The 25,234-nt window shown below is 43.7% G+C and overlaps 1 protein-coding gene across 5 annotated transcripts in view; it reads left to right on the forward strand.

The window, feature by feature from the left end:
- TGFBR2 (transforming growth factor beta receptor 2) overlaps positions 1-24,543 on the forward strand; it is an 87,982-nt gene extending 63,439 nt beyond the window's left edge. For all 5 annotated transcript variants that reach the window (XM_078354483.1, XM_035278573.3, XM_002759680.6 and 2 more), the window contains 4 exons: positions 1,061-1,863; positions 3,833-3,974; positions 18,767-18,894; positions 21,786-24,543. In XM_078354483.1, the coding sequence (XP_078210609.1) occupies positions 1,061-1,863; positions 3,833-3,974; positions 18,767-18,894; positions 21,786-21,965 (1,253 nt within the window). In that variant the 3' untranslated portion in view covers positions 21,966-24,543. The remainder of the gene's footprint in view (positions 1-1,060; positions 1,864-3,832; positions 3,975-18,766; positions 18,895-21,785) is intronic.
- Positions 24,544-25,234: the final 691 nt, after the last annotated feature.

Below are 25,234 nucleotides of genomic sequence, written 5' to 3' on the forward strand. Positions count from 1 at the left end.
GTCAGCACATGAACCAAAGTTTGATGCACAAGCTATTATAGTTAGATGTCTGGTGCTAAGGACTCTCCTCTCCAGCCCACAGGGGCCCGCATCAGTATTCCAAGTCATAAAACTGCAGCATTTCCATTTTTAACTCATCTTACCTTTGTGGCAATGTTTTCATTGTTACTATTATTCTATGAAACTACAATTTGCATGCACACTGAAAAGAGGAATGTTGGGTAGATGTAACATTACTGTCCAAAGAGATCCTTTCCACGGACTCCTCCCCTTTTCACCCATAGGCCCAGAGCTGTTGTTTCAGGGTCGCCTGAATGCTGATCACAGCAGAACAAGTTGGAGCTTGAAAGAGCAAAGACCATGGTGGAAACTGTGGCACTCCGTGTGTTTTTACCAGATGTCATACTTGCAAGTTTTTTGAAGGCAGAAGCTGTGTCATTTTCTTCAAGATTCCCATGCCCTGAGTTTAGGTAACAGTCAGTGAATGCTTCTTTTTATTCAGAAGCTATGTCATTTTTTTCCATATTCCTAATGCCTTGAGTTTCAGATAACAGTCTGTGAATGCTTTCTCCTTTTATTCGGCACTATTGAGGACCTGCTGTGTGCTAAGTGCAGTTTACGGTAGCGAAGAAGACATGGTCCCTGCCAGCATGGAGTTCCACATCCACTGGGGGTGGTGCGAGTGGGGAAAGACAGATGTGAAATCAAGAGGTGGAGTCCTAGTTCATTTAAGTTGTACTGAATGGTTAACTAGGAAAAGTATAGGGTGCTATGAAAATGTATAAAATAAGACAATTTTCCAAGTTTTTCTAGGCCTTCCTTGAGGATTGACATATAAGTTGAAGTTTGAAGGAAGAGTAGGAGACATCAAATAGACGGCCAGAGGCAGAGAAGATGGAATGAGTGTGCACTGACATCTCTGAGATAAAAATTAACAATATAGTATCTACAAAACTATGCAGGTGTTAAAATCTGTAGATGTGCGGGCACGAACCCACTTCTCGATAGAACTTACCTACTACATCCAATTCCTTCTCTCCTTGTTTTGTTTCCACATCAGACTATAACACCAGCAATCCTGACTTGCTGCTAGTCATATTTCAAGTGACAGGCGTCAGCCTCCTGCCACCACTAGCAATCGCCATATCTGTCATCATCATCTTCTACTGCTATCGCGTGAACCGGCAGCAGAAGCTGAGTTCATCCTGGGAAACCGCCAAGCCACGGAAGCTCATGGAGTTCAGCAGCGAGCACTGTGCCATCATCCTGGAAGATGACCGCTCCGACATCAGCTCCACGTGCGCCAACAACATCAACCACAACACGGAGCTGCTGCCCATTGAGCTGGACACGCTGGTGGGGAAAGGTCGCTTTGCTGAGGTCTATAAGGCCAAGCTGAAGCAGAACACTTCAGAGCAGTTTGAGACAGTGGCAGTCAAGATCTTTCCCTATGAGGAGTATGCCTCTTGGAAGACGGAGAAGGACATCTTCTCAGATGTCAACCTGAAGCATGAGAACATACTCCAGTTCCTGACGGCCGAGGAGCGGAAGACGGAGTTGGGGAAACAGTACTGGCTGATCACCGCCTTCCACGCCAAGGGCAACCTACAGGAGTACCTGACACGGCATATCATCAGCTGGGAGGACCTGAGCAAGCTGGGCAGCTCCCTCGCCCGGGGCATTGCTCACCTCCACAGTGATCACACCCCTTGCGGGAGGCCCAAGGTGCCCATCGTGCACAGGGACCTCAAGAGCTCCAATATCCTTGTGAAGAACGACCTGACTTGCTGCCTGTGTGACTTTGGGCTTTCCCTGCGACTGGACCCTGCTCTGTCTGTGGATGACCTGGCTAACAGCGGGCAGGTAAGTTAGAGCTAGTGCTGAATCCCCTTTACCTTGCACCTGGCCTCACCCTACCTCTTGATCCCTATCTCCTGGCTCTTGTCTCAAACAGCCCTGTACTCTGGACACTGGTCTAGGGAATCTAGCCAAAGTATGGAGTCTGCCTTGAGCCTTCTCTGCTCTCTCCTGTCTGAGCAGTTTTGCTAATGGACAGCATTTCTCCTCCTGTCTTCAAATCCCTTCCAGTTCAGCACATGTTCCCTCCTGGATCCATCCTCATTTCTCTTCCAGCAAATGTTTTCTCTTTGCTTCAAGCATTGTTAGTACTTGACCTCTGTTTTCTGCCTCTGTTATGGTCGTACTCAGTCCTTTCTACTCTGTACTAGCTGTAGCTTTGTTGGTTTCTCTGTATTAATAGCATCATGGAAGGTAGTCTCCCTGAAGTCCAAATCTACATCCACGTGGTCACCCAAGATATCTAGCACAATGCCTTGAGCAGTGAAAGTAAAGTAAGTACTTGTTGACTGAGTGAGCACTTGCACTCGTGAAGTTCTCTCACAGATTAAAATGGAAACGTTTTTGGCTTAGAAACTATCAGAAGGGGATGAGAAATCACCACAACAAGCCCTTATAAGTGATCGGCCCAGCCTTTTCACACAGTGGTGTCCTTGGAAAGCGGCACTGTCTTCTTTTTTTGAGACAGAGTCTCACTCTGTATCCAGGTGCCAGGCTGGAGTGCAATGGCTGAATCTCAGCTCACTGCAGCCTCCGCCTCCCAGGTTCAAGCAATTATCCTGCTCAGCCTCCTGAGTAGCTGGGACTACAGGCATACACCACCACACCCAGCTAATTTTTGGATTTGTAGTACAGATGGGGATTCACCATGTTGGCCAGGATGGTCTTGATCTCTTGACCTCATGATCCGCCCACCTCGGCCTCCCAAAATGCTGGGATTACGGGCTTGAGCCACCACGCCCGGCTGACGCTGTCTTCTTGAGCCAGGTGACAGGACCCACGTTGAAGCGTTCTGTTACTGCTCGGCCAGCCCTGTGTCCATGGCAGCACACACAGTATTGAGGTAAACATGTCGAAACGCGGACAGACTAATGTGCCAGGATAATGAGCCATGCAATGACCTCTTGAGAAGAAAAATTTTTTCTAATACAGGCCAATAAGAAGCATTCCTTGGCATGATATCAACTCACGTGGCTTCCCTAGATCCTTGGGAAGGGAGGACTTGATCGTTATTTAGTCAGTCAATACATACTACAATACTAAATATTTAAGTGACCCATTCTCTGGAACATGTTTTTTCCTTTTTCATATGGATCTCATGTTTGCATATTATCAGTCAGAGAGATTAGCACAGACCTAAGTGTCAAAATAAAACTACACGGCCCACATGTCAAAATGATAAAGTGATCCAGATTTGGTCTTTTACTGTGGAAATACTTTTATACAATTTAATTTAGTAGAGATGTTATGCAATTATATTATATCCTTTGCACAATGGAATGTGCCATGGGATAAACAAAGATTAAGACTCAGTCCTGAAGTGACCAAAACTGATAGCAATAATTATTTTTACTAAGTCTTGGGGCTTCAGGAATTAAAAAATATTTAATTTTGAAAAGCAAAAATAAACATTTAAAATATCACAAATATTATCTCCCAGGTTATCTGTAAGGATGTTATTGAAAAATGTGATGACATAAGTCATGGGGTTAGATAAGGCAGTCTGGGGTTTGGCACTTCCTTATTTTGGCATGCTTTGTTTATAGTCTTTAGAGGGTTTTCAGGGAGAGAACATCTATTTTTAAAAACAGTCATCTATCTGTACCTTTCTGTGCATTTCTCACTATTTAAAAGAACACTGTGAGTTTTTTTTAAAGATCCTCTGCACGTGTCACAGACCAACATCAGCTGTATTGTGAAAATTAAAATGCAGCTGGAATTAAATGATGGGCCTCACTGTCTGTTTTTGCTGTAGGTGGGAACTGCAAGATACATGGCTCCAGAAGTCCTAGAATCCAGGATGAATTTGGAGAACGTTGAGTCCTTCAAGCAGACCGATGTCTACTCCATGGCTCTGGTGCTCTGGGAAATGACATCTCGCTGCAATGCAGTGGGAGGTATGTATGGATCAGCATCATTGTGTAGTGGTAAACTTGTCTTCAAAATAAGATCATGTGTTGCTTCAAGCATCATTCCAGGGGTTACAAAGCAGTTATTAGAGCTAGTTGAGATCTGGTATTATACAGCCATTCCAAAACTGTTTGGGGTTAGGCCAAACAGCCTGGGTTTTTAAGCTGAAAGCTACATTTGGAGCATAAAGCTATATTTGGAACATAAAGCTTTCTATCTCCTTTCATAAAGCTTTGTATAATTACTCTTCTCTTGACACATCTCTCCACAATTATTTAAATATCTGGCAAGAGATGAATTCTAATACAGTGTATAAGAATTACCTCTAATGATCATATGGATAATATTCAGATAAGCATCTGAATTCTTTTTCTTTGTGTTTTAAGGTTTTTCAGAATTCTATCTGGGAAAAGAATTTGATTAAAAATTTACTTTTATGGACATGACATTCTTTGGTTGGGCAAAAAAATCATTGTTTGAGATATTTGTTTAGGTTTTGATAATTCTAGTGAAGAGTTTATTGAGGAAGGCCATCCTGTCACTCGTTAAGCCTACAGGACTGATTGGGAGACCTAGTTTTCTCCTGCAAAGCCCAAGGTGTCCAGCTGGCTTGCTCTTTTTTCTCCCCAGTTCAGCCACCTACTTATCTTTCCTTTTAGGATTATTTTTCCCTGAACACACTGCCATAGCCCCCCAGATGCCCTCTGCTCTGTCTTCTCTGCAGGTTGTATACTGAGTCCTTTTCATTGTTAGAGGCTATTACCACTATTGACCGTGAGACTGTAGACAGGATGGCCACAGACCTCTGGGGTGCCAGGGCGAGGCTGTTGTTTAGGGAGCATTGCTCCCTGATTGCAGGAACAGTTGAGGTTTACATTGCTATACCCTTTCCTGACTCTCTCCTCAGTCCCTTGGCGGGCAGAAGAATGACACACAAAGCAAGGAATTCTGGCATGCTTCTCCGATGAAAGCAGCCCAGTGCAGGCTCTCATTGCACTAAAACTGCCTTTCCTGTCTCCTGTCCACTGTATGTTTCTATTCATGTCCTTCTTTATTTCTCAGGTGAGACAGGGTCTTAGGTCTCACCTGAGTAATCTGTGTATCCAAGTTAGTCCTGGTTGGCTGCCCATATATGAGGCCAAGCTAACTCCATTTCATTTTTAACTTTTTGTTTTGTGATAATTTTATACTTACAGAATAGTTGCAAAAATAGTGGAGTTTCCATATACTCTAAACTCAGCTTCGTCTGGTGTTAATATCTAACCTAAACCATAGTATGACTATCAAAAACAGCAGATGAACCTGGGTTCAGTGTTCTTAATTAATCCATATGCCTATTTGTACTTTCAAGTCCCCAGTAATGTTCTTTTCTTATCTGGGATCCCGCATGGGTCTGATGTGCTCGCCTCCTTAGGTCTCCTTGACCTGGTGACAGTTCCCCAGTCTATTTTTGCCTTTTATGACCTTGACGCATGTGAAAAATTTAGAACAATTATTTAGACCATCTCTCACTTTGGGTTCACTGATGTTTTCTCATGATTAGATTGAGATTACATATTTTGGGCTAAAATACCACAGAAAGGATAGCGTGCCTATCTTCAGTGCGACATGTCAGAGGGAACAAGATGTCTATGTGTCTGATTATTAATGTTAAATTTGGTCCCTTGGTTAAAGTGGGACCCGCTGGGTTTCTCCTCTGTAACAAACACTGTTTGTCCACTTGTAAGTATACATACCTTTGACCTGTTTCTAAAGATACTATACCTGTTTAGTAAAGGTCCTAGAACTTTCCTATTCATAATTTACCCAGTAATTTGATGATGTATGACTAATTCTTGCCTATAACAATTAATACTGTAATGTTTGCTTAATGAAGATTTTCTGTTTCTCCTGTTCCTTCTGTATTTATTGATATGCATTCTAGTTTAAGAAAGAACTGTCTCTTCTGTCACCATCCCTATTTTTTGTTTACTTATTATGTATTTATATCAGCAGGGGATTTGGGATACTTGTTTTATTATATGGGTATCCAGTATTGTCATTTTTTATTTTGTTGCTTAAGTTGCCACAGCTTGGGTCACTGGTCCAAACTACCCAACATTTTGCCCACGGCAGATTCAGTTGGTTACAGGCTGGCTCTGACTCTTCATCCTATTCAGAATATGCATAGCCAATTCTCCAGCATGGGTCCAGGTCACCCTCTCCCATCCTGCACCCTGCTGAACCTCACGTGTTTTCCTGAGACCCTGGCATGAGGAAGGCACTTCCTATCTAGCTGACATATTTTCTAGTTTCCTGACTGAGACTTCTTCCCCAGCACACTTCCAAAAGTTAACTTTGGTTTTCCTTGCACAGTGAAATTTGTTTAACCAAGTTTCGATCACTGAGAATAATTTTCTGCTTGAAAGCTTGGACAGTTCCAAAATGAATCTTTAGACAGGTATGAGTTGTGTCAGGGACAATGCTGTTGTCACTGTCAGAATAAATTTACCTAGATTTCGGTATCGTTTCCTGTCCTTTCAACCCTGTTATTCCATAAACATGAGCGAGAGATTGTGTCTGTGTCTTTCCCTCTGTCAGTGCAGCCAGCTTATTAAGGCCCTAGGTGAGCTCCCAGCTTTCATTGTTATCACTGACAAAAACCCTTTCCTGTTGATATTTGCTGAGTGTGGAAGAATTTAAGCTAATGAGGAAGAATGGAGTTCACCAACTTTTACGAGGTCTAAAAACAGATACAGCATAAACAAATTTTCCCAAGGAAGGAACTGGTTTGTTCAGCTAGTCTCAAAAAATCTTTCATAACCTTAGGATAAGAACAGCCCTAGGGAACCGGAAAGAGGCCATCCCACTTCTCATTGCCTTTGATCTTAAGCCCGCAGTCCTGTTGCTCCCATCTTCGCTCAGGCTGCAGACACCAAGGTTATTTATCCATTCTCACGCTCGTCCTGACACAGAGCTCTTCACTTGATTAACTGTGTGAACTCACATAGTAAGCTCCTTCTCCCACCTTGATTCCTGCTTTTAAATGCACTAGTGGTTTTTGTTTGTTTGTGGGCTTATTTTGGGTATGTCTCAAAAACCTCAAAGACAGATTTTCAGCCAGGTCTTAGTTTTGGAGATTTTCTTTCACATTTAAAAAGTCCTTTAGAAAGCACACGAAGCCTAAAGACAGATACATTCCCTCCAACTGACTGTATCTTCCTGCTGTCCCCACTGTAGCTTTTGTAGAAACACAGTTGGAAAGACACGTCTTGACCTCAAGAAGCTTGTAGTCTATAGAAAACAGTCATTTGGTTTTTTTTCTTTCTTTCTTTCTTTTAAAAAATTTACACATGCAGATATGTTTTTTTACCTTACAAATCAAATAAATAATGAATCCCTGTATTTGATGTTAGACTTTTAATTTTAAGGTATAAGGAAGAGGGAATGCTGTAAAAGGTCTTTACTAAGCTTGAATGTTTGCAGTTTGCAGTACAACATACGTAATTACCATTTTTTAAATCAGCAGTCTCATTCCAAAAAAGGAAACGTGCAATATGCTTACCTTTGTATGACGAATTATAGATGGACAGTAAAGGGAACCAGATCTCCAGGGTCCTCTCTGTAGCCTGGAGTCTGTGTGTGCTTATGGGATCACAGATGGGGGCCACTTCTGTGCTATGGAAGGCTTATGATTTGACCCATGGAGCCAGTGAGCAAGCACCTACAGAGAGACCTACTTGAGAGGTGTGGTGCACCTCGACTGCGTGCAGAAGGATGGTGGGATCCAAGTCTCCAGTGAAAACAGCTCATTTACATGACAAGTGTAGTGATCCACCCACTGAAGGAGCGTAAATGTGGCTGCTTGGATTTCTTAGGATGACTGCCACTGGTAATGTGGATATAGCACCCCATCCTGTACTGAGAGAGTCCCCAGTTGTACTGAGGACTTTTTTAAGCTTTGGAACATTGACCTTTCTGTTACCAATTGTTAATGAGCTGTTGCAGAAGTGACGATTTGTTTTAGTTTCTTAGATGTTAACATTACACTACTCAGTACTTGAAGAAAAACGTTCTAAGTAGCAGAACATCTAACTGAATTAAGTAGGATCCAAGCATTAGGGACAGAAGAGTCCACAGAAGAATGTGAAATCCCACCTGTCCTGCCTGTAAGCGACTCCTTATGTTTGAGCCCAGACTCGTCACATGGAGATTAAGGCTCCAAGCTCACCTCCACACCCACTTCTCATTCTGTGTTCATCAGTTCATCATCATGAATGTACCGTAGGTCTCACCTCCAGGTCACGCTATTTACTGGCACTGGCACACTTAACTAGACCGTTTTTAACAGGCAAGTGCAGTTCAGTTGTGATAAATGCTTAGGAAGGGAAGGCAGCGAGCTCAAGGGACTGAACGCCCAGGTTGGCTACAGGGAGGGCAGTGTTAGGGTCAGGGAGTGAGAGCTAGGTCAGCTCTTGGAGGAAGAGGAAAACTGGGACGTCCTTCTGAGTTACTTCTTATCAGCCAGCGTCTCCTCTGCACAAGGGACCACAGGGAAAGCAGGAAGAACAGCACTGCACTGGAGAAGCCTCACTTGTATCAGGTGAGAAAATAAACAGATGATAATAGAGCTCTTCAAAACTTCTGTGGTACAGCTTCATTTAGCACAAAATTCCACCTGGGAGCTCAGGAGATGTGTTGCAGTTAAGTGGAGAGAGAGGTCAGAGAGAAAGGCTTCTCACTGAAAGTATGCTTGGTCCAGATGAAGAAAGCCATAAAGGAATAACTACCACCTCCTGAACACTTGCTCCAGACATTAACTCATTTAATCTACCAAAACACTTTGAGGTATGCACTGTTATTAATCCCATTTTAAATGAGCAAACTGAGGGCTCGGGAAGTGGGAAAGTTGTTGAGTCAGGAATCAAAGCCTTGTTGTCTGACTCTGCAGCTCGCAGGCCTTACCATTCCTGATATACTGCTCTGGAGAATGTGTTTAAAAAATGGTAGCTATGACCAATGGAGAGTGTGTTTAAAAAATAGTAGCTATGGCCGGGTGCGGTGGCTCACACCTCTACTCCCAGCACTTTGGGAGGCCAAGGTGGGAAGATCATGAGGTCTGGAGTTTAAGACCAGCCACCCAAGATTGTGAAACCTCATCTCTACTAAAGATACAGTGCAGTGGCTCAAGCCTGTAATCCCAGCACTTTGGGAGGCCAAGGCGGGTAGATCACAAGGTCAAGAGATAGAGACCATCCTGGTCAACATGGTGAAACCCCGTCTCTACTAAAGATACAAAAAATTAGCTGGGCATGGTGGCGCGTGCCTGTAGTCCCAGCTACTCAGGAGACTGAGGCAGGAGAATTGCCTGAACCCAGGAGGCGGAGGTTGTGGTGAGCCGAGATTGCGCCATTGCACTCCAGCCTGGGTAACGAGCAAAACTCCGTCTCAAAAAAAAAAAAAAGGAAAAAGATACAAATATTAGCCAGGAGTGGTGGTGGGTGCCTGTAATCCCAGCTACTCGGGAGGCTGAGGCAGAGAATTGCTTAAACCTGGGAGATGGAGGTTGCAGTAAGCTGAGATCATGCCAGTGCACTTCAGCATGGGCAACAGAGCAAGACTCCCATCTCAAAAAAATAAAATACACACACACACACACAGTAGCTGTGATTCCTATGCTCATTATGGATAGGGTAGTCAGAGCTACTCTCTGCATCCTGGCAGTTGATATGAAGCCTTTCCAGCCGTAGCTGAGGGGACAATTACACATTTGAGGAACATTCAGTGATGGCCTCACTTCTCTGGGTGAATCCCTGTTAACAGCCCCTAAGGCTGTTAATTTCTGTAGCGGTGTCACAGTATTGATGCCTTAAAATTTGAGACAACTGCTTTATCTTAATTTCTCTAAAGATGTATTTATTCATTCATTCACTCAAAAAGTATTTATTGAGTACCTTTTGTGTCGCAGGCATTATTTAAAATGCCACGGATACAACAGTTTAAAAAGCAGTATCTTTCCTTGAGGGACAGGAAGTCTAGTGAAGAGCCAGTATTTAGAGACAGGTAATGAACAAAGGGATATAACGTGGGAGGTGGGTGAGGTGGATGGGATGATTTTAGGAAGAAAAATAGGCCGGGCGTGGTGGCTCGAGCCTGTAATCCTGGCACTTTGGGAGGCTGAGGCGGGCGGATCACCAGGTCAGGAGATCGAGACCATCCTGGCCAACATGGTGAAACCCGGTCTCTACTAAAAGTACAAAAATTAGCTGGGTGTGGTGGCATGTGTCTGTAGTCCAAGCTACTCGGGAAGCTGAGGCAGGAGAATTGCTTGAACCCAGGAGGTGGAGGTTGCAGTGAGCCGAGATTTTGCCACTGCACTCCAGCCTGGTGCCTGGCAGCAGAGCAAGACTCTGTCTCAATAAAAAAAGAAAGAAAAATAGACTTGGGGGATAGATAACGAAAGAAGGTGTCATTTCAGACATTTTAATCCTCTGAAAGAATTCAAAAGAAAAAAGAAAACAAATCTTTCAGAATTGTTTGAAGTAAGAACAAGACAGAAGGAGGTGATTGGTGTGTTACTGTTTTATGAAAAAAGAGAAAATCCTTCTTCATGAAATCGCTATTCAGCAAGGACAGAACTGGAGACTGGTTCTCTTTTACAAAGAAATCTCTGTCCCAGGCGTTCAGTCTGTTTGGTGTTCATGCAAGTGTTTGTGTGTTGTTTGGGAGGCGGGTGAAGGCCGTCCATTCAGGGCCCCCGTTGGTGAACACAGCAGGCACAATACGCACGTCATCCCCAGCCAGACTGGCCTACAAGCACACTGACTTCCACATCCCCAGTCATTTAGGCCTTTGAATAGAAGCTGACACACAGCAGCCAGCTGAGCAAGTATTTCACAAGGAGTAGCACAACTCCAGGAAGGGGTCCTTAGCGCATTGGCAAGTTGCTGCAGCCTTGTGGGATGGACAAAACAAAGTGCAAATGAACCAAAAAGAAAGGGAAGGGGGTGGGGGGAAGAAAAAGAGAAAAAACAGGGAGGCGTTGGAGAGAAGGCTGAAAAGAGACCGGGATTGAAACACTTCCTTTTCCTGGATTTCAACAGAGCACGGATTGGAAAGCAGATATGAAAACTCAGGGGTACCACTTTAGGGAAAACCATCAACAACTTTGCTGCCCGGTTACGTTAAACTACAGTCAAAGCAACAGCTGTGCACCAGATGCTGACTCTGAGGGATACCATTGCTGTCCCAGAGACCTGCCCTCTGAGTGTTGCGGAACTGGGAAGAGACAGGCAAGCATAGTTTTCTCTCAAGAGCCCTTTGAGAAAAATTATAAGAAGCTGCAAGGGCCAGGCAGTTGTGGGTGGCTTCCATCCACGAAAACACTGCAGGGAGAGATAGTGGGAGGGAGATGGAAGGAAGAAAAAGTTGTTTTCAAGCAGTGAAATAAAGAGGTTTTTAAGAAAAGACTGTTTGAGGCACTCAAGGAGATCTTGAGCGTTCAGCTCTGCTTGTCTGGTTTCAGAAACAGTCTGATGATGAGACAAAGACTTGGCTTGATGAACTAATTCTGCTGTGTAGGCATATGTCTTGGGTGGAGTGCCTCCCACCCTGGAACAAGAATTCGAGTGCAAGTAATTTATTTGGGAAGAGATTGCAGGGAATGCCAGTAAAAGAATGAGGAAATGAGTCAGGAAAGGGACGGAAGCCAGTAAAGGATATCTTATCGAGTGAGTTCCCACCATGGGCAACTGGAGTGCCCCTGCGTGCAGTGCAGAACACACACCTCAGTGTCATGCTGCCTGACTCGAAGGTAGCTGGGTGTTTATCTTTCCAGCCCCATCAGCCTTTGCTGGAGGGTTTGCTCCCCAGCCCTCCTCGCCTGTTCCACCTGGAGTTGTGCCAGCCTAACTGGAAGAGCCAGTGCAATGGGGTTGGGAGGCGGTGGTGCAGCTGGCACTGCAGGATCACACTGAATGATGGCAGGCGGCATGTGTGACTGTTCTCATTTTGTGGATATAGGAAGTGAGGCACAAACTCTCGACATCTCTCTTCCAAGTCCTCATACCTACTTTTTGAAGGAGTTAGGGCAGAAACAACAAACAGTACCTACGATGCACATTGTTAGCTCTACCGTTTTTTTTTTTCTTCTTTTTTTTTATTGCATTTTAGGTTTTGGGGTACATGTGCAGAACATGCAAGATAGTTGCATAGGTACACATGTGGCAGTGTGTTTTGCTGCCTTCCTCCCCTTCACCCATATTTGGCATTTCTCCCCATGCTATCCCTCCCCAGCTTCCCTGCCGCTGTCCCTCCCCTATTCCCCCCAATAGATCCCACTGCGTAGTGCTCCCTTCCCTGTGTCCATGTGTTCTCATTGTTCATCACCCGCCTATGAGTGAGAATATGCAGTATTTCATTTTCTGTTCTTGTGTCAGTTTGCTGAGAATGATGTTCTCCAGATTCATCCATGTCCCTACAAAGGACACAAACTCATCATTTTTGGTTGCTGCATAATATTCCATGGTGTATATGTGCCACATTTTCCCAGTCCAGTCTGTCATCGATGGGCATTTGAGTTGGTAGCTCTACCACTTTTTAAGTGCTAAACTCAGTCTTACTCTCTCAGCCCTTTGCTTTTTTCCTTAGCAGCAATTCCAATTTTTTTAAAAAGGTGTTTCTTATTATAGGTTAGCCAGGTGTAACATTTTCTCTGGACTCAGCCCACGCACTCCTGAACTTGCTTTCTCTGCAGTTCTTCACAGGAAAAGAGGCCCAAGGTCAAGCATCATTTGATCACATGTGCAGAGAGGAACTGCATTAATTCTGTTGCCAACTATGCCCTGATCTGATGCCTGTGGTGAAAATGAGATTCTCATCCTTACCTCACCACCAGTCACATCTACTTCCCGAAACCCAGAAAGGACAAGTGTTTTGGGCTTAACGTTGGTAAATAATAACAGCTAAGGAGAGGGCTGCTCTTTGTAATTTTTTTTTTTGCATAACTTGTTTAGAAATGACAACTAATAACTTTCCAACAGATCCCATAAAGTTCCCTTCTCACAGTTATATGCTGAGGAGGGCCCCATCAAGGCAGGAAGGGACACCTTGCCACGTTTGGGAAGGGCATATTCCTACCGGGGACTGCCCCAGCTCTACTTGCTCTGGTTAGGGGAGAAATCTCTGAAATGCTTGGCAGAAATGAGCAAGCATGAAAGCTTCCTAAAAAGGAAACGCAAATTTCTTCAGAGTAGCAGTAATACAGTGTACAATTCTAAATGCCCTTCCTGGAATCCAGTGTACTCTTTGGGCCTCAGTTTTCTCAACTGTAAAATGAGGATGTTGGATCTCATCTCTGAAGACTTTTTCAACATTCTTTGTCTGACTCATCTGAAACCCTTAAAATATATTTAATAACTTGTGTTCTTTTTCCTGTGTCAAAACGCATCTCACATTCCTTATGACGCATTTAGAGCAAAGCTACCCCAGTGTGGTCTTTGGAAGGTGCTGGGTCCTCAAACTCTCTGTTTCTAATTTGCAATATAAAGACGGAAACCAAGATGTGTTTAGTAACTTTAATAGCAGTTTGATGTTGTGACAACACTCAAGTGGGATTCATTTTTTTTTGTAATTAATTTCTACTATATTTTACCAAAGCCTTTGTCCCCAGTGAATGCATGGCAAAACACCTTGGCTTGTATAAAAAAATAGATTGAGAAGTGCTCATTTATAAGGGAAAAATTTTAATCACTTTGACTCTCACTATTCAATCTAAGCCACTTTTGTGAAAGAAACAGTGGTTAGGAACTGGGGAGAGAGTTGCATTTCTTTATACATGATTGTTTAGCAATTTCATAGTTTTAATCGCATACATTTTCCAAAATAAAAATATTTTAAGCACTATCATGAAAAATAAATAAGATACGCAGTTTGGACCCAAGGATTTTGCCAAAGTGAATTAAACATCCCCGTCTCCAGCTGCCTGAAACCCTGGGGAAAAAGTCGGAGTGTCAGAGGTCTCAGGCCATCAACTTGTTGCCAATCGCCAGCTCTTCCCAGTTCCCCAGGATGGCCTGGGTTTTGTTGTATGAGGTCTCATCCTAGGATGGACCATTGGTGTCCATCTGGGCTTTCTGCCTTCTAACCTCCTGTCACAGGGTTCAGAGTTTCACCCAGGTGTCTCTGGCCACCTTCTTCTTCCGCTGCTGAGTCAAAGCAAATGTCTGAGGCATTCTGAGGGATACTTACAACTGAGGAGCAGTTGAGAAATGCCGTCCCGGAGGGAATGGCCTCCATGTTACATGGTCATCCTACAAGTCCTAATGGAGGCCCTGGGAATGGCATTGCCTTAATGGCCATAGAAGGAAGAACAAGCAGCGTTGCCTGATCACTGCAACTGAATAGCAAAGATGTTAACTGAGAGGCACATGTATACACACTGCCAAACGTTAAACCATCTCCATACACATGGCAGGGCATCCGGAAAAAAATGGGGGTGGGAGAAGGATGTCCAACACGAGGGAGAAGGGTGAAGAAGAATTGCAAAGATCCATAGTTAGAAAGAAAAAGCAAACATGTGTTTAGCTGTTTTGGAAAATCTATATTACATGAATAGGACATTTTTCAGAAGTTGAAGAAAGGCCAGCTTAAATCATGCACATACTGCTGATCCCCATCCCCACTCCTGATCTGAAAAACGAATATTAAAATATTGGAGTATGACAGTTTCGGTCAAATGATGATCCTGCCTCTCCAGACTTGTCTATTTTAAACTTAGGAGGAGCCAGAAGAGCCATAAATTCTCTCAGTGGGGCACAAGGAGCCAGTCCTTTGCCAGCACCTTTCAGACTACCCGTGACCTCCCTTCCTCTTGAAATTACCCGTAAGTCTAAGATGGGAAGCAGGCCTTGTATCCCTTGGGAATATCAGGGAGTCTTACAACTTCCCAAGATTTTGGAAAACTAGGAAGTGACCCATTTATAAATCTCTTTGCTCTGGGAAGGGATTATTGCCTTTGTCTTCCTTTCTCTAAAAGCATTCATTAATTTTTCTTTAAGTAAAAATATGCCTAGTGCCATCTCATCTCATTCCCCATGGAAACTTGCTGTGATCCACAGAGCACTTACACAAAAATTAAAATAAATTCTGTAGTTTATGTGATTCAGAAGATTAGGACTCGAAATGAATTGGTTTGGGTTTATAGTCTCAAGGACAGGACTTTTTCTTTGTTCTCAAGGACCATCAGCCATGAGATTGACAGCTGGGGTTTATTCTGATCCCATTTTCCTCCCCTGATGTTAGTCATGTCCTCCCCTGTCACTTCTGACCGTGAGTATAGGGATTGTTGTTGATCAGAGGAGAAAGAACTCTCTGAAATGCCTGGTGGAAAGGAAAAAGCATGAAAGCTTCCTAGAAAGGCAAAGGCGTTTCATCAGAGTAACAGTAATACAATGTGAGATTCAGAATGTTCTTCCTGGTTTAGTAATTTCACCTTCACGAGAAGGGGCTACATCAAGTCTTCCCCAGGGTAACTTTGCAGCCACAGTCAGATTGTGCAGATTCGCGGAGACAAAGGCTTGGGCAGAAAGGAGAAAGCACTTCCTTGGAAGTTGTATTGGGCCAGCTCTTCTAGAAGTAGAGTCTGACACAAAGACTTTTGTCCAATAATTTATTGAGGACAAGCTCTCAGGAGAAGTAAGTAAGAGAAGCAGGAAGAGGAATAGAAGGAGTTAAGTAAACTTGTAGTTCAAGAGAGGTCTAACCTCAGCCTGATCGCACAGGAAGCTCTGGGGAGTGTGAACTGCACCAAGAGCCAAGAGAGTTGGTCTATTAAACTTCAACATCAATTTGTCATTGGCGATAGGCCATCTGTGAGAGTAAGGCAGTCATGTCCAGGAATCTCCAGGATAGGCATCTCCCATCAGCCAAGGACAACCTCCCAGAAAAGGGTGAAGGTGTGAGCCCTTATGAGCCAACACCTGTGGCAGCTGGAGGCTATTGGCCCTAGCTTGGTAAAGGAGACCTCGGCAGGTACCAACTAAAATTGCTACAGAAGCAAAAACAATTAAAGATGGAAACTCTGTGGACTGTACCGTATCTAAGGAACAATTTACTTTTTATTTATCCTTTACTATTACATTGTAGTACACACATCTCAAGGTATGGTATCATATTTGATTAGACTGGATTACAAGATAAATTTAGAGAGGAACATGGAGGTAGATCAGTTCAGTCTGTTCATTTTATAGAAAAGAATAAATAAGTATGTGAGAGTAAACACTTACTGGAAACCAGATCTGATTCTCAGTTTTCTCTTTTGCTTGAATTCAACCCAACTCATGTTTATTAAATTCTTACTACGTATAAGGCACAGTTATAGGCACTGAGCAGATAACTGAAAGACACAAAATTCAGCCACTGCCTTGGGCCTTCGGCGTTTACAGTCTGGTAGAAGATAGGGAATAGAAGAAAAAAATAAGAGTGTAAATATTATGCAAATCACAATTCAGATCTCACCCAAGAGCAGTGTGGACTTAGTGCTTGCGCACTTGAAGGCAAAAGCATGACACACAGGAGGATGGTTTGTGCTTGTCTCAATGTGATGGGAGACCTTCATCCCAAATTCTCCTGTATTTAAAACTATAAAAGAGAAAATATCCTGGCAGCTCTACTATTTGGGTGAGGCTGAAGAAGATAAATATGCAAATAGGGTTCTGGGAAAGGGGAAAAAAGAAATCAACACAAACAAGCCATCCCTTTTCAAAATGTCATCTTGCCATGAAAGCTTCTTCAATTCTTAGCCTAGAGGTGCAAATTTATTGAAAGTTTTACTCATTAAATAAGATTATTTTGAAGCAAAAGGCTAAAAATGCTACTTAATTTGGAGAAAAGTGTTGAATCTAGACCGTTCTCTCCTTTCAGCCCAGATATGTTTTAGTATCGGGTGTTCTGTCTTTTTAACTATCCTGTGCTCCATTGACACCTGTATTAGTCTGCTCATTTAAATCGGTGTTTTGTTGTCTTAGTCATCCAGAGTTTACGTACTGCCACTTTGGAGAATCTAAGATTCATTCATTCATTCACTCACTCAACAAAGCATTTGTTGGCCGGGCGCGGTGTCTCAAGCCTGTAATCCCAGCACTTTGGGAGGCTGAGGTGAGTGGATCACGAGGTCAAGAGATCGAGACCATCCTGGTCAACATGGTGAAACCCCGTCTCTACTCAAAATACAAAAAATTAGCTGAGCATGGTGGCGTGTGCCTGTAATCCCAACTACTTGGGAGGCTGAGGCAAGAGAATTGCCTGAACCCAGGAGGCGGAGGTTGCGGTGAGCCGAGATGGAGCCATTGCACTCCAGCCTGGGTAACAAGAGTGAAACTCTGTCTCAAAAAAAAAAAAAAAAAAGCATTTGTTGACAGCCTGTTGCATGGGAGACCCTTGCAGTTGTCACCACGAGAATACAAGACTGCGAAAGGGACTCAACTTGCATCCAAATGCTCACAGTCCAGTTAGGTGAAAAAAATAAGCAGGTGAATACATTAAATAAAATATGGTACATGCAAGAATAGAGCGCTGCCCAGAGCATCTAACCAAGATTGTCTCTAAGGCTGTTCAAGGAAGTTTTTATGAAGAAATGGAGCTTAGCTGAAGCCTGAAGCCTTGGTGAAGGGTCACCTCCCCCGTCGTTTATTTTATAGAGCATTATCTTTTTAAAATTTTGTTGATGTTATTGTTAATCTGTCCCCTCTGTCTTCCCACTAAAACAGCATTTTTCCTCTTTTAAAATCAGTGATATAATAAAGAGTCTTTGTAGACAAGTTTTTTGTTGTTGTTGCTGGTTTTTTATTTTTTATAGATACGGGATTGCACTATGTTGTCCAGGTTGGTCTCAAACTCCTCGACTCAGGCAGTCCTCCTTCGGCTTCCTAAAGTCCTGGAATTATAGACATGAGCCACAGCACCTGGCCTGTAGACAATATTTTTTCCTAATCACTACTCTCCATGATTTTTTTCTATAGCAAAATAGGCATAAAATTCATCTGAACCATCTTTCAGTGTTCGATGTACTGGCACTGAGTGCATTCCCAGTGTTGTACAGCCATCACCGTTACTCGTTTTTCTGTAACGTTTTCATTTGCCCAGCTGAAATTCTCAACCCATTAAAGCATAACTTCTCATTTCCCCTTCCTCCCAGGTTGCCCCTGGATAATCACCATTATACTGTCTCTGAATATACCTGCTCAAGGTGCTGCAGATAAGCAGATTCATACAATATTTGTCCTTTTATGTCTGGCTTATTTCACTTGGCATAATGTCTTCAAGGTTTATCCACGTTGTAGCATGTGCCTTTTTATGCCTCAATACCTACATGAAACTTAATACCCCATTTTAAGTCTCTTTGTATATTCTGGGCCTTTGGAGGCTCCCAAACTATTGTAATACGTAAGATGTTTCCACTTCCCAAGAACCGGTTTCACTCTTTTGGTGCAATATCACCCTGTAGAGAATGCCTGTGTTCAAATGTAAGCTCCGTGACCCTGTTGATCACTCTGTCCCCAACTGTTAGCATAGCACCTAGCACACTTTTAAGTACTCAACAATCATTTGTGGAATATTTCTCTAGCTCTTCCCCTAATCACTCCTTCCTTCTTACTTCAATCCATTATTATTAAAATTTGCTCTTCATCACGAATTTGTTACTTTGTGCTTTATGCTCCCTGGCCAGGCATCTCACCACGCCCATTTCCTTGGCTGCACACGCCACTCTCAGTGACCCTGTGTTTGCTGGCTTTCTTCACAGAAGTAAAAGATTATGAGCCTCCATTTGGTTCCAAAGTGCGGGAGCACCCCTGTGTCGAGAGCATGAAGGACAACGTGTTGAGAGATCGAGGACGACCAGAAATTCCCAGCTTCTGGCTCAACCACCAGGTAAGGCGTGACTGTTCAGAAAGGTCAGTAAGATTCATCCAAAGTTGTCTCTTAGGTGACAGAGAATTCTGGAATATTGGGCTTAAATCTGAGGGCAGGTCCCATTGTGTTCTATGGTCCTGTTCAAGTTCATTTATAAAGAAAATTTCAATGAAGTGGATGACCCAATTATTATAGGTTCCAACCAGCTGATAGATACTCTGAGAACTCAGAGATAGGCATCTGGAGGGCATTTGTCACCTTCTCCAAGCCCCCTTGGTTCTGGGTTAAAACATTCTGTTCGTAACCTCTGCTACTCACTCACTCCTGAGCCTTCACGTCAGGAGTTTACATTTCATTCCCTCTGGATTCCAAATGTTTTCCTCTGGGAATCTTCAGGTCTATAAGGAAATACTTAGCAGATGCAAAACAAGCAGAGTTTGTCAGGCAGCTGGACGGAGAAGTGACTGTGACATGCAGAGGGTTGTGGACAGGTGTCTGCAGGCTGTGCTCACAGACTTTGGAGCTCTCAGAGAGCACACGTGGGAAAGAAGAGACCTACTCCTCACTCTGGAATTAAGGAAAGCAAAGAAGAGAAAAATGCTTGGGAAGGAATGAGAAACCTGTCTGCTGGGAACATCCTAACGGCCTCTTATATTTTCTTGTCTGGAAATGGTAGCTAAGGCTGTCGATAGCAGGGCAGTCATTCTGGACTTAGAAAGAGGCCGATCCAGATTGTTTGTTTGGGGGCACTTGGATGAGGGCAATGGTCAGAGAAAAAAGAACACAATAGTTTGTGAGTGAGACAGAGGTGGCCATGTGTTTGACACACCCAGGAAAGAGCCCTTCGTGGAGAATAAGAGAGAACAGTGTGGCCCAGCTCACTGAGAAAACTGTTCTTCCTACTGACTAAAACCTCTTATTGCCTCTTTTGGATGAATTCCCTCAACCATGAAGGCTGAGGCTAAGTTGTAGGTTTCCCTAAGGGCAAGGCACATTCAGATAAGAAACAGAAACAAATCAGGCACAATCGGGAAGACAAATGGAGCAGGAAGCCTGGTCTCTGCCAGTCCTGGCCCAGAGCCACTTCAGCAGACAGACCTTACTAAAGTCCTTGGAGGGGCTGGGGGTGAACCAGGCTGTGGTGGGTCACGGGCTTCTCTGGACTTGACTCTGAAGAGTCAAGACTTCTCTGGAGTCTTCCTCCTTGACACTAAAACTGTAAGAATGTTTCACATACATTCTGAAATCAGAATATGCTGGAGTGTTATGTTTCTTTCAAACTCTGTTGCCTCCTCTGCTATATGGTTCTTGTAATGAAGCCAGTATTCATGATGAAAAAATTCTGAAAAGAATTTGCATAATACATTTTTTCTCATAATGAGGTTTGTTGCCCTATTGATTTCAAGTTAATGCTTAATATTTAATTTAATTTACTGCCTGTAATTACAGTGCCAGAATAAAATAAATGTTACTTGTGTACCAACAGTAGCACTCTAATCTTAATAGGGCCATCAGTCAATACTGTCAATTAGGTGAATTATGAAGTTAATTTAACATTATGAACTCATGGGGTGGGGAAGGAGAGATAGGCTCCTAGGTGTGTTTGGAAAGTTGTTGGTATTAGAAGGCAAGTAGAGAAAGTGCCAGCTCTCCCAGGTAGTTTTATGATTTGTCCACCCCACTCCAGCCCACCTGTGTGAGGGATCGCCATTGGCAACGTTGATCTCGTAACTGGGGGGAGCACACTCTGTTTCCACTTATCACACCATTTATTTAACTCCTGCCTGCTTTTTTTCCAAAAAGGATTGGAAATGATAACGAAATTATTTGCAATGCGAAATAAAAGTTAGGCCAGTGAGAGAAAACTCTTGCCACTTCCTGGGTGGGATCTCCTGGATGGGCTCCTTGGATGGGGCCTTGATTCGGTTGGGGTGAACCTATGAAATGGCGTAGCGTTAAGCATACCTAACCCACAAAGGCAGCTGTTTCATAGGGTCCGACCTGATGTTGTGGGAGAGGAATGGAGCATCCCGGAGGTCACCCATGGGAGCTTGTAGACGCCGCTACTGAATCACTCCACAAGATGCGTGGCCTTTCCAAATAAAACCACGCCAAGGCCTGCATACAACTCTGACTGGGGTAGTCAGCCCTGTTCTGACAGAACAGTGTGTACGACCCAGTGTATATGACACTCTAGAAAAGGCAAAAACTACAGGCACAGTAGAAGATCAGTGGTTACCAGGAGTTTAGGGGACTGGAGGGAGGGATGCATACGTGGAATGGGGGGCGGGGGCAGATAAACTATTCTGTATGATACTATAATGGTAGATGCGTGTCATTATACATTTGACAAAATCCATGGAGTATACAACACCGAGAGTGAGCCCTGATGTAAACTCTGAATTTGATTGATAATGATGTGTCAGTGTCAGTTCATCAGTTATAACAGATGTACCACGTAGACGCATGATGTCAAGGGGAAGGCAGTGATGTGTGGGGAAGGGGTTTGTGAAAACTCTACTCTTGCCATTCAATTTTGCTGTGAACCTAAAACGGCTCTAAATAGAAAGGTGTGAGAATGATATTAGCGGCTACGACATGGGGAATTTTCAGGTGTTGTGAGTGTTAGTGTACCCCAGAAGCCCAGCAGAGGGTCCCAGTGCTCTCAGGACCTATTGTGATCAGGTAGTACCAGAGCCAACAGGTATGACAGGTTTCCATCATGGCTGCCACCAGTACAACCCCCTCTTTCCACGTGGAACTGGCTGGCCCGCAGCAGAGGGCGCTCCGTCAGCACGCGTTCAATGCATAGGCACTTTTGGACCCTGCCCTCACGATAGCAACAGGGTCAGCAGGCCACCTTGCCCTTCGCACAGCCCAGCAACTCATGGTGCCCTTTCCCGCTACAGGGCATCCAGATGGTGTGTGAGACGTTGACTGAGTGCTGGGACCACGACCCGGAGGCCCGTCTCACAGCCCAGTGTGTGGCGGAACGCTTCAGTGAGCTGGAGCACCTGGACAGGCTCTCGGGGAGGAGCTGCTCTGAGGAGAAGATTCCTGAAGACGGCTCCCTAAACACTACCAAATAGCTCTTCCGGGGCAGGCTGGACCAAGTCCAAAGAGGCTGCCCCTTTCACCAAAGAACAGAGGCAGCGGGAAGCTGCCCCTGAACTGATGCTTCCTGGAAAACCAAGGGGGTCACTCCCCTCCCTGTGAGCTGTGGGCCTAAGCCCAAACAACAGCAGCAGGGAGTGGGTGACATAGAGCATTCTATGCCTTTGACGTCGTCATAGGATAAGCTGTGTTAGCACTTCCTCAGGAAATGAGATTGATTTTTACAATAGCCAATAACATTTGCACTTTATTATTGCCTGTATATAAATATGAATAGCTATGTTTTATATATATATATCTATATATTTCTATATCTATATATATATAGATAGATAGCCATACCTTGAAAAGAGACAAGGAAAAAGATCAAATATTCCCAGGAAATTGGTTTTATTGGAGAGCTCCAGAACCAAGCAAAGAAGGAAGGGACCTATGACAGCATTAGGTCCCTTTTTAGCATTTGACAATCACACATGCAGTGGTTCTTTGTAAAACAGGGAACTTTGCACAGGGAAAGAGGCTCCATGTCTCACAGCCAGCTTTGACCACATGGCACTTGCTTTTGCAAAATAATCATTCCCTGCCTAGGGGTTCTCTTCTGGCCATGGAACTAAGTATAGTGGCACTGTTTGGGGACCTGTGTGCCTTTGTTTCTCCTGGACTTTTCAGTTAAGCTCCAGGCACCACATCTGAGGGGCTCCTTTAGAAACTCTCTCTCAACGTAGTTTAGAAACTCCGCCCCATCTTTTAATAACTTAAAGGTTTTGAGCCCCACTTTTTACCTTCCTGGGTTACAGAAAAATCGGAACAGATTTCCCCATCCATGCAGTGGCCCCACCATCTACTAATGAAAAATAGGTCTTTTTTTATCTTCCCCCTAAACTTACATTACTAGTCTCTGCTCCCAGCCTTCATCCTTTCCTAAAAAGGAGCAAATCCCCACTCAAGGCTTCATCTTTTTCATTACTTTTTTCATTATACTTGACTTGATTCTCTAATTTTGTATTGAAACACCAATCAATGGGTTCCATCTTTCTGGGCTCCTGAGTGTTCAAGTACAGTTTGGCCTAATGAAGAGGCTTTGAACTGCACAATACTGTCATTGTCAGGATAAGACCTTGGGCACTCTAAACATATGTATTATTTGGTCAGCTCAGAGTTTCAAAAAGCGAAGCCATGTTATAAATATTTGGAGATTTTGCAGAAAAATCTGGATCCCCAGGTAAGGATGGCAGATGGTTTTCAGTTCTCTGCAGTCCATGTTCACAAAATCTGAAGGTGTGGAGATGCTTACAAAGCCGCCTCAGTCCTCACTGTAGACATTAGCTCTTTCCAGTGCCTACCCCGACCCTAGTCTAGGAATTAAATCCGCACCTAACCAAGGTCCCTTGTAAATCCGCACCTAACCAAGGTCCCTTGTAAATCCGCACCTAGCCAAGGTCCCTTGTAAATCTGCACCTAACCAAGGTCCCTTAGCATTTATTCTCTGGCTAGATATGATTTTGACTACCTTGTCTGGTGTTAAGATTTGAAGTTGGTCTTTTATTGGACTAAGGGGGAACTCCTCTAAGGGTCCCAGTTAGCCCAAGTCTCTTTTGCTTCTATGGTAATAGTTTTACCCTCTGCATTGAAGAGAGGAGCCCTTTACTCCAAGAAGCTTTTCTCATGGTTACCGTTCTCTCTCCATCATGCCAGCCTTCCCTACCTTTGCAGAAATTGCTGGAGGACTTGAATGCGGGACATGTAAGTCCCATTTTGCAGTTAGGAAATTTGTGTCCACAAGGACAAGAACAAAGTGTGAGCTTTAATACTCCATAGGAAACTTTTTAACCAACAGAGAAGCATCAATGCTGCGAGTGATCTCTTTTTTAAAACTGTTCTGGAAGCTACTTCTTTTCAGCCAAATAGGAATATTAGAGAGGGACTGGCAGTGAGAAAATCAGCTCTGTCTGGATGTTGGAAAGTCTCATTTTATTGAGATTTTAGGATACATGCAAAAGTTTGGAACTAGACGGCACCTCTGGGCACCCTGCTCTGTGTGGATGGGCTGAGAGTTAAAGCCAGTGTGGCCGCAGGTGCATAGATGTGCCTAGAAATTCCACTTGCACCGTTGGGCATGCTGATACCATCCCAATAGCTGTTGCTCGTTGACCTCTAGTGGTGAGTTTCTAGAATACTGGCCCATTCATGAGACATTCAAGATTCAAAAGAGTATTCTCACTTCTGGGTTATCATCAGCATAAACTGGAATGTAGTGTCAGACAATACTGTGGCATGTTTTATTTATGTTTTTTTTCTTATTCAAGAAAAAAGACCAAGGAATAACATTCTGTAGTTCCTAAAAATACTGACTTTTTTCACTACTATACATAAAAAGAAAGTTTTATTCTTTTACGGAACACTTCAGCTGTACTCATGTATTAAAATAGGAATGTGAATGCTATATACTCATTTTATATCAAAATTCTCAAGCACTTATTTTTGTTCTATGCATTGTTTGTCTTTTATATGAATAAAATGTTTATTAGAGCGAATAAAGCAAAATACTCAGGTGAGCGTCGTGCCTCCTGTTCCCATTCCTAGTAGCTAAGTCCATTTGCCTCATTTGGTTGTTTTGCAACTTATGTGGAAAACATCACCAGATAAATCACCTCCAACTTTTTCATCTTACCATCTTCCTCAACTGACAGTCTCACACTCCTTAAAAAGAAAGTCACAGAAGGCCGGGCGCACTGGCTCACACCTATAATCCCAGCACTTTGGGAGGCCAAGGCAAGTGGTTCACGAGGTCAAGAGATTGAGACCATCCTGTCTAACATGGTGAAACCCCATCTCTACTAAATATACAACAACAACAAAAAATTAGCCAGGCATGGTGGCGCACACCTGTAGTCCCAGCTACTCGGGAGGCTGAGGCAGGGGAACTGCTTGAACCCAGGAGCTGAAGGTTGCAGTCAGCCGAGATCGCGCCACCGCACTCCAGCCTGGGAGACAGAGTGAGACTCCGTCTCAAAAAAAAAAAAAAAAAGTCACAGAAGCTCAGTAATTGAGATGCAGTGAATGCTGCTCATGCCGTGCCCTCCATGCTGGCATTATGGCATAATGTCCCTCTGACTGCCCAGAAGACCTCGTCCCACAGTCTCAGGCACTGCCTCTATCCATGTGGCTGTTTCTTGCAGGATTTTCACAGCCGATGCTGCTTCTGTTTTCTCTGTTTCTCATACTAGCAAGCTGTTGGCTCTCT

The sequence above is a fragment of the Callithrix jacchus genome, chromosome 17 (assembly GCF_049354715.1).
Source record: "Callithrix jacchus isolate 240 chromosome 17, calJac240_pri, whole genome shotgun sequence".
Lineage (NCBI taxonomy): Eukaryota > Metazoa > Chordata > Mammalia > Primates > Cebidae > Callithrix > Callithrix jacchus.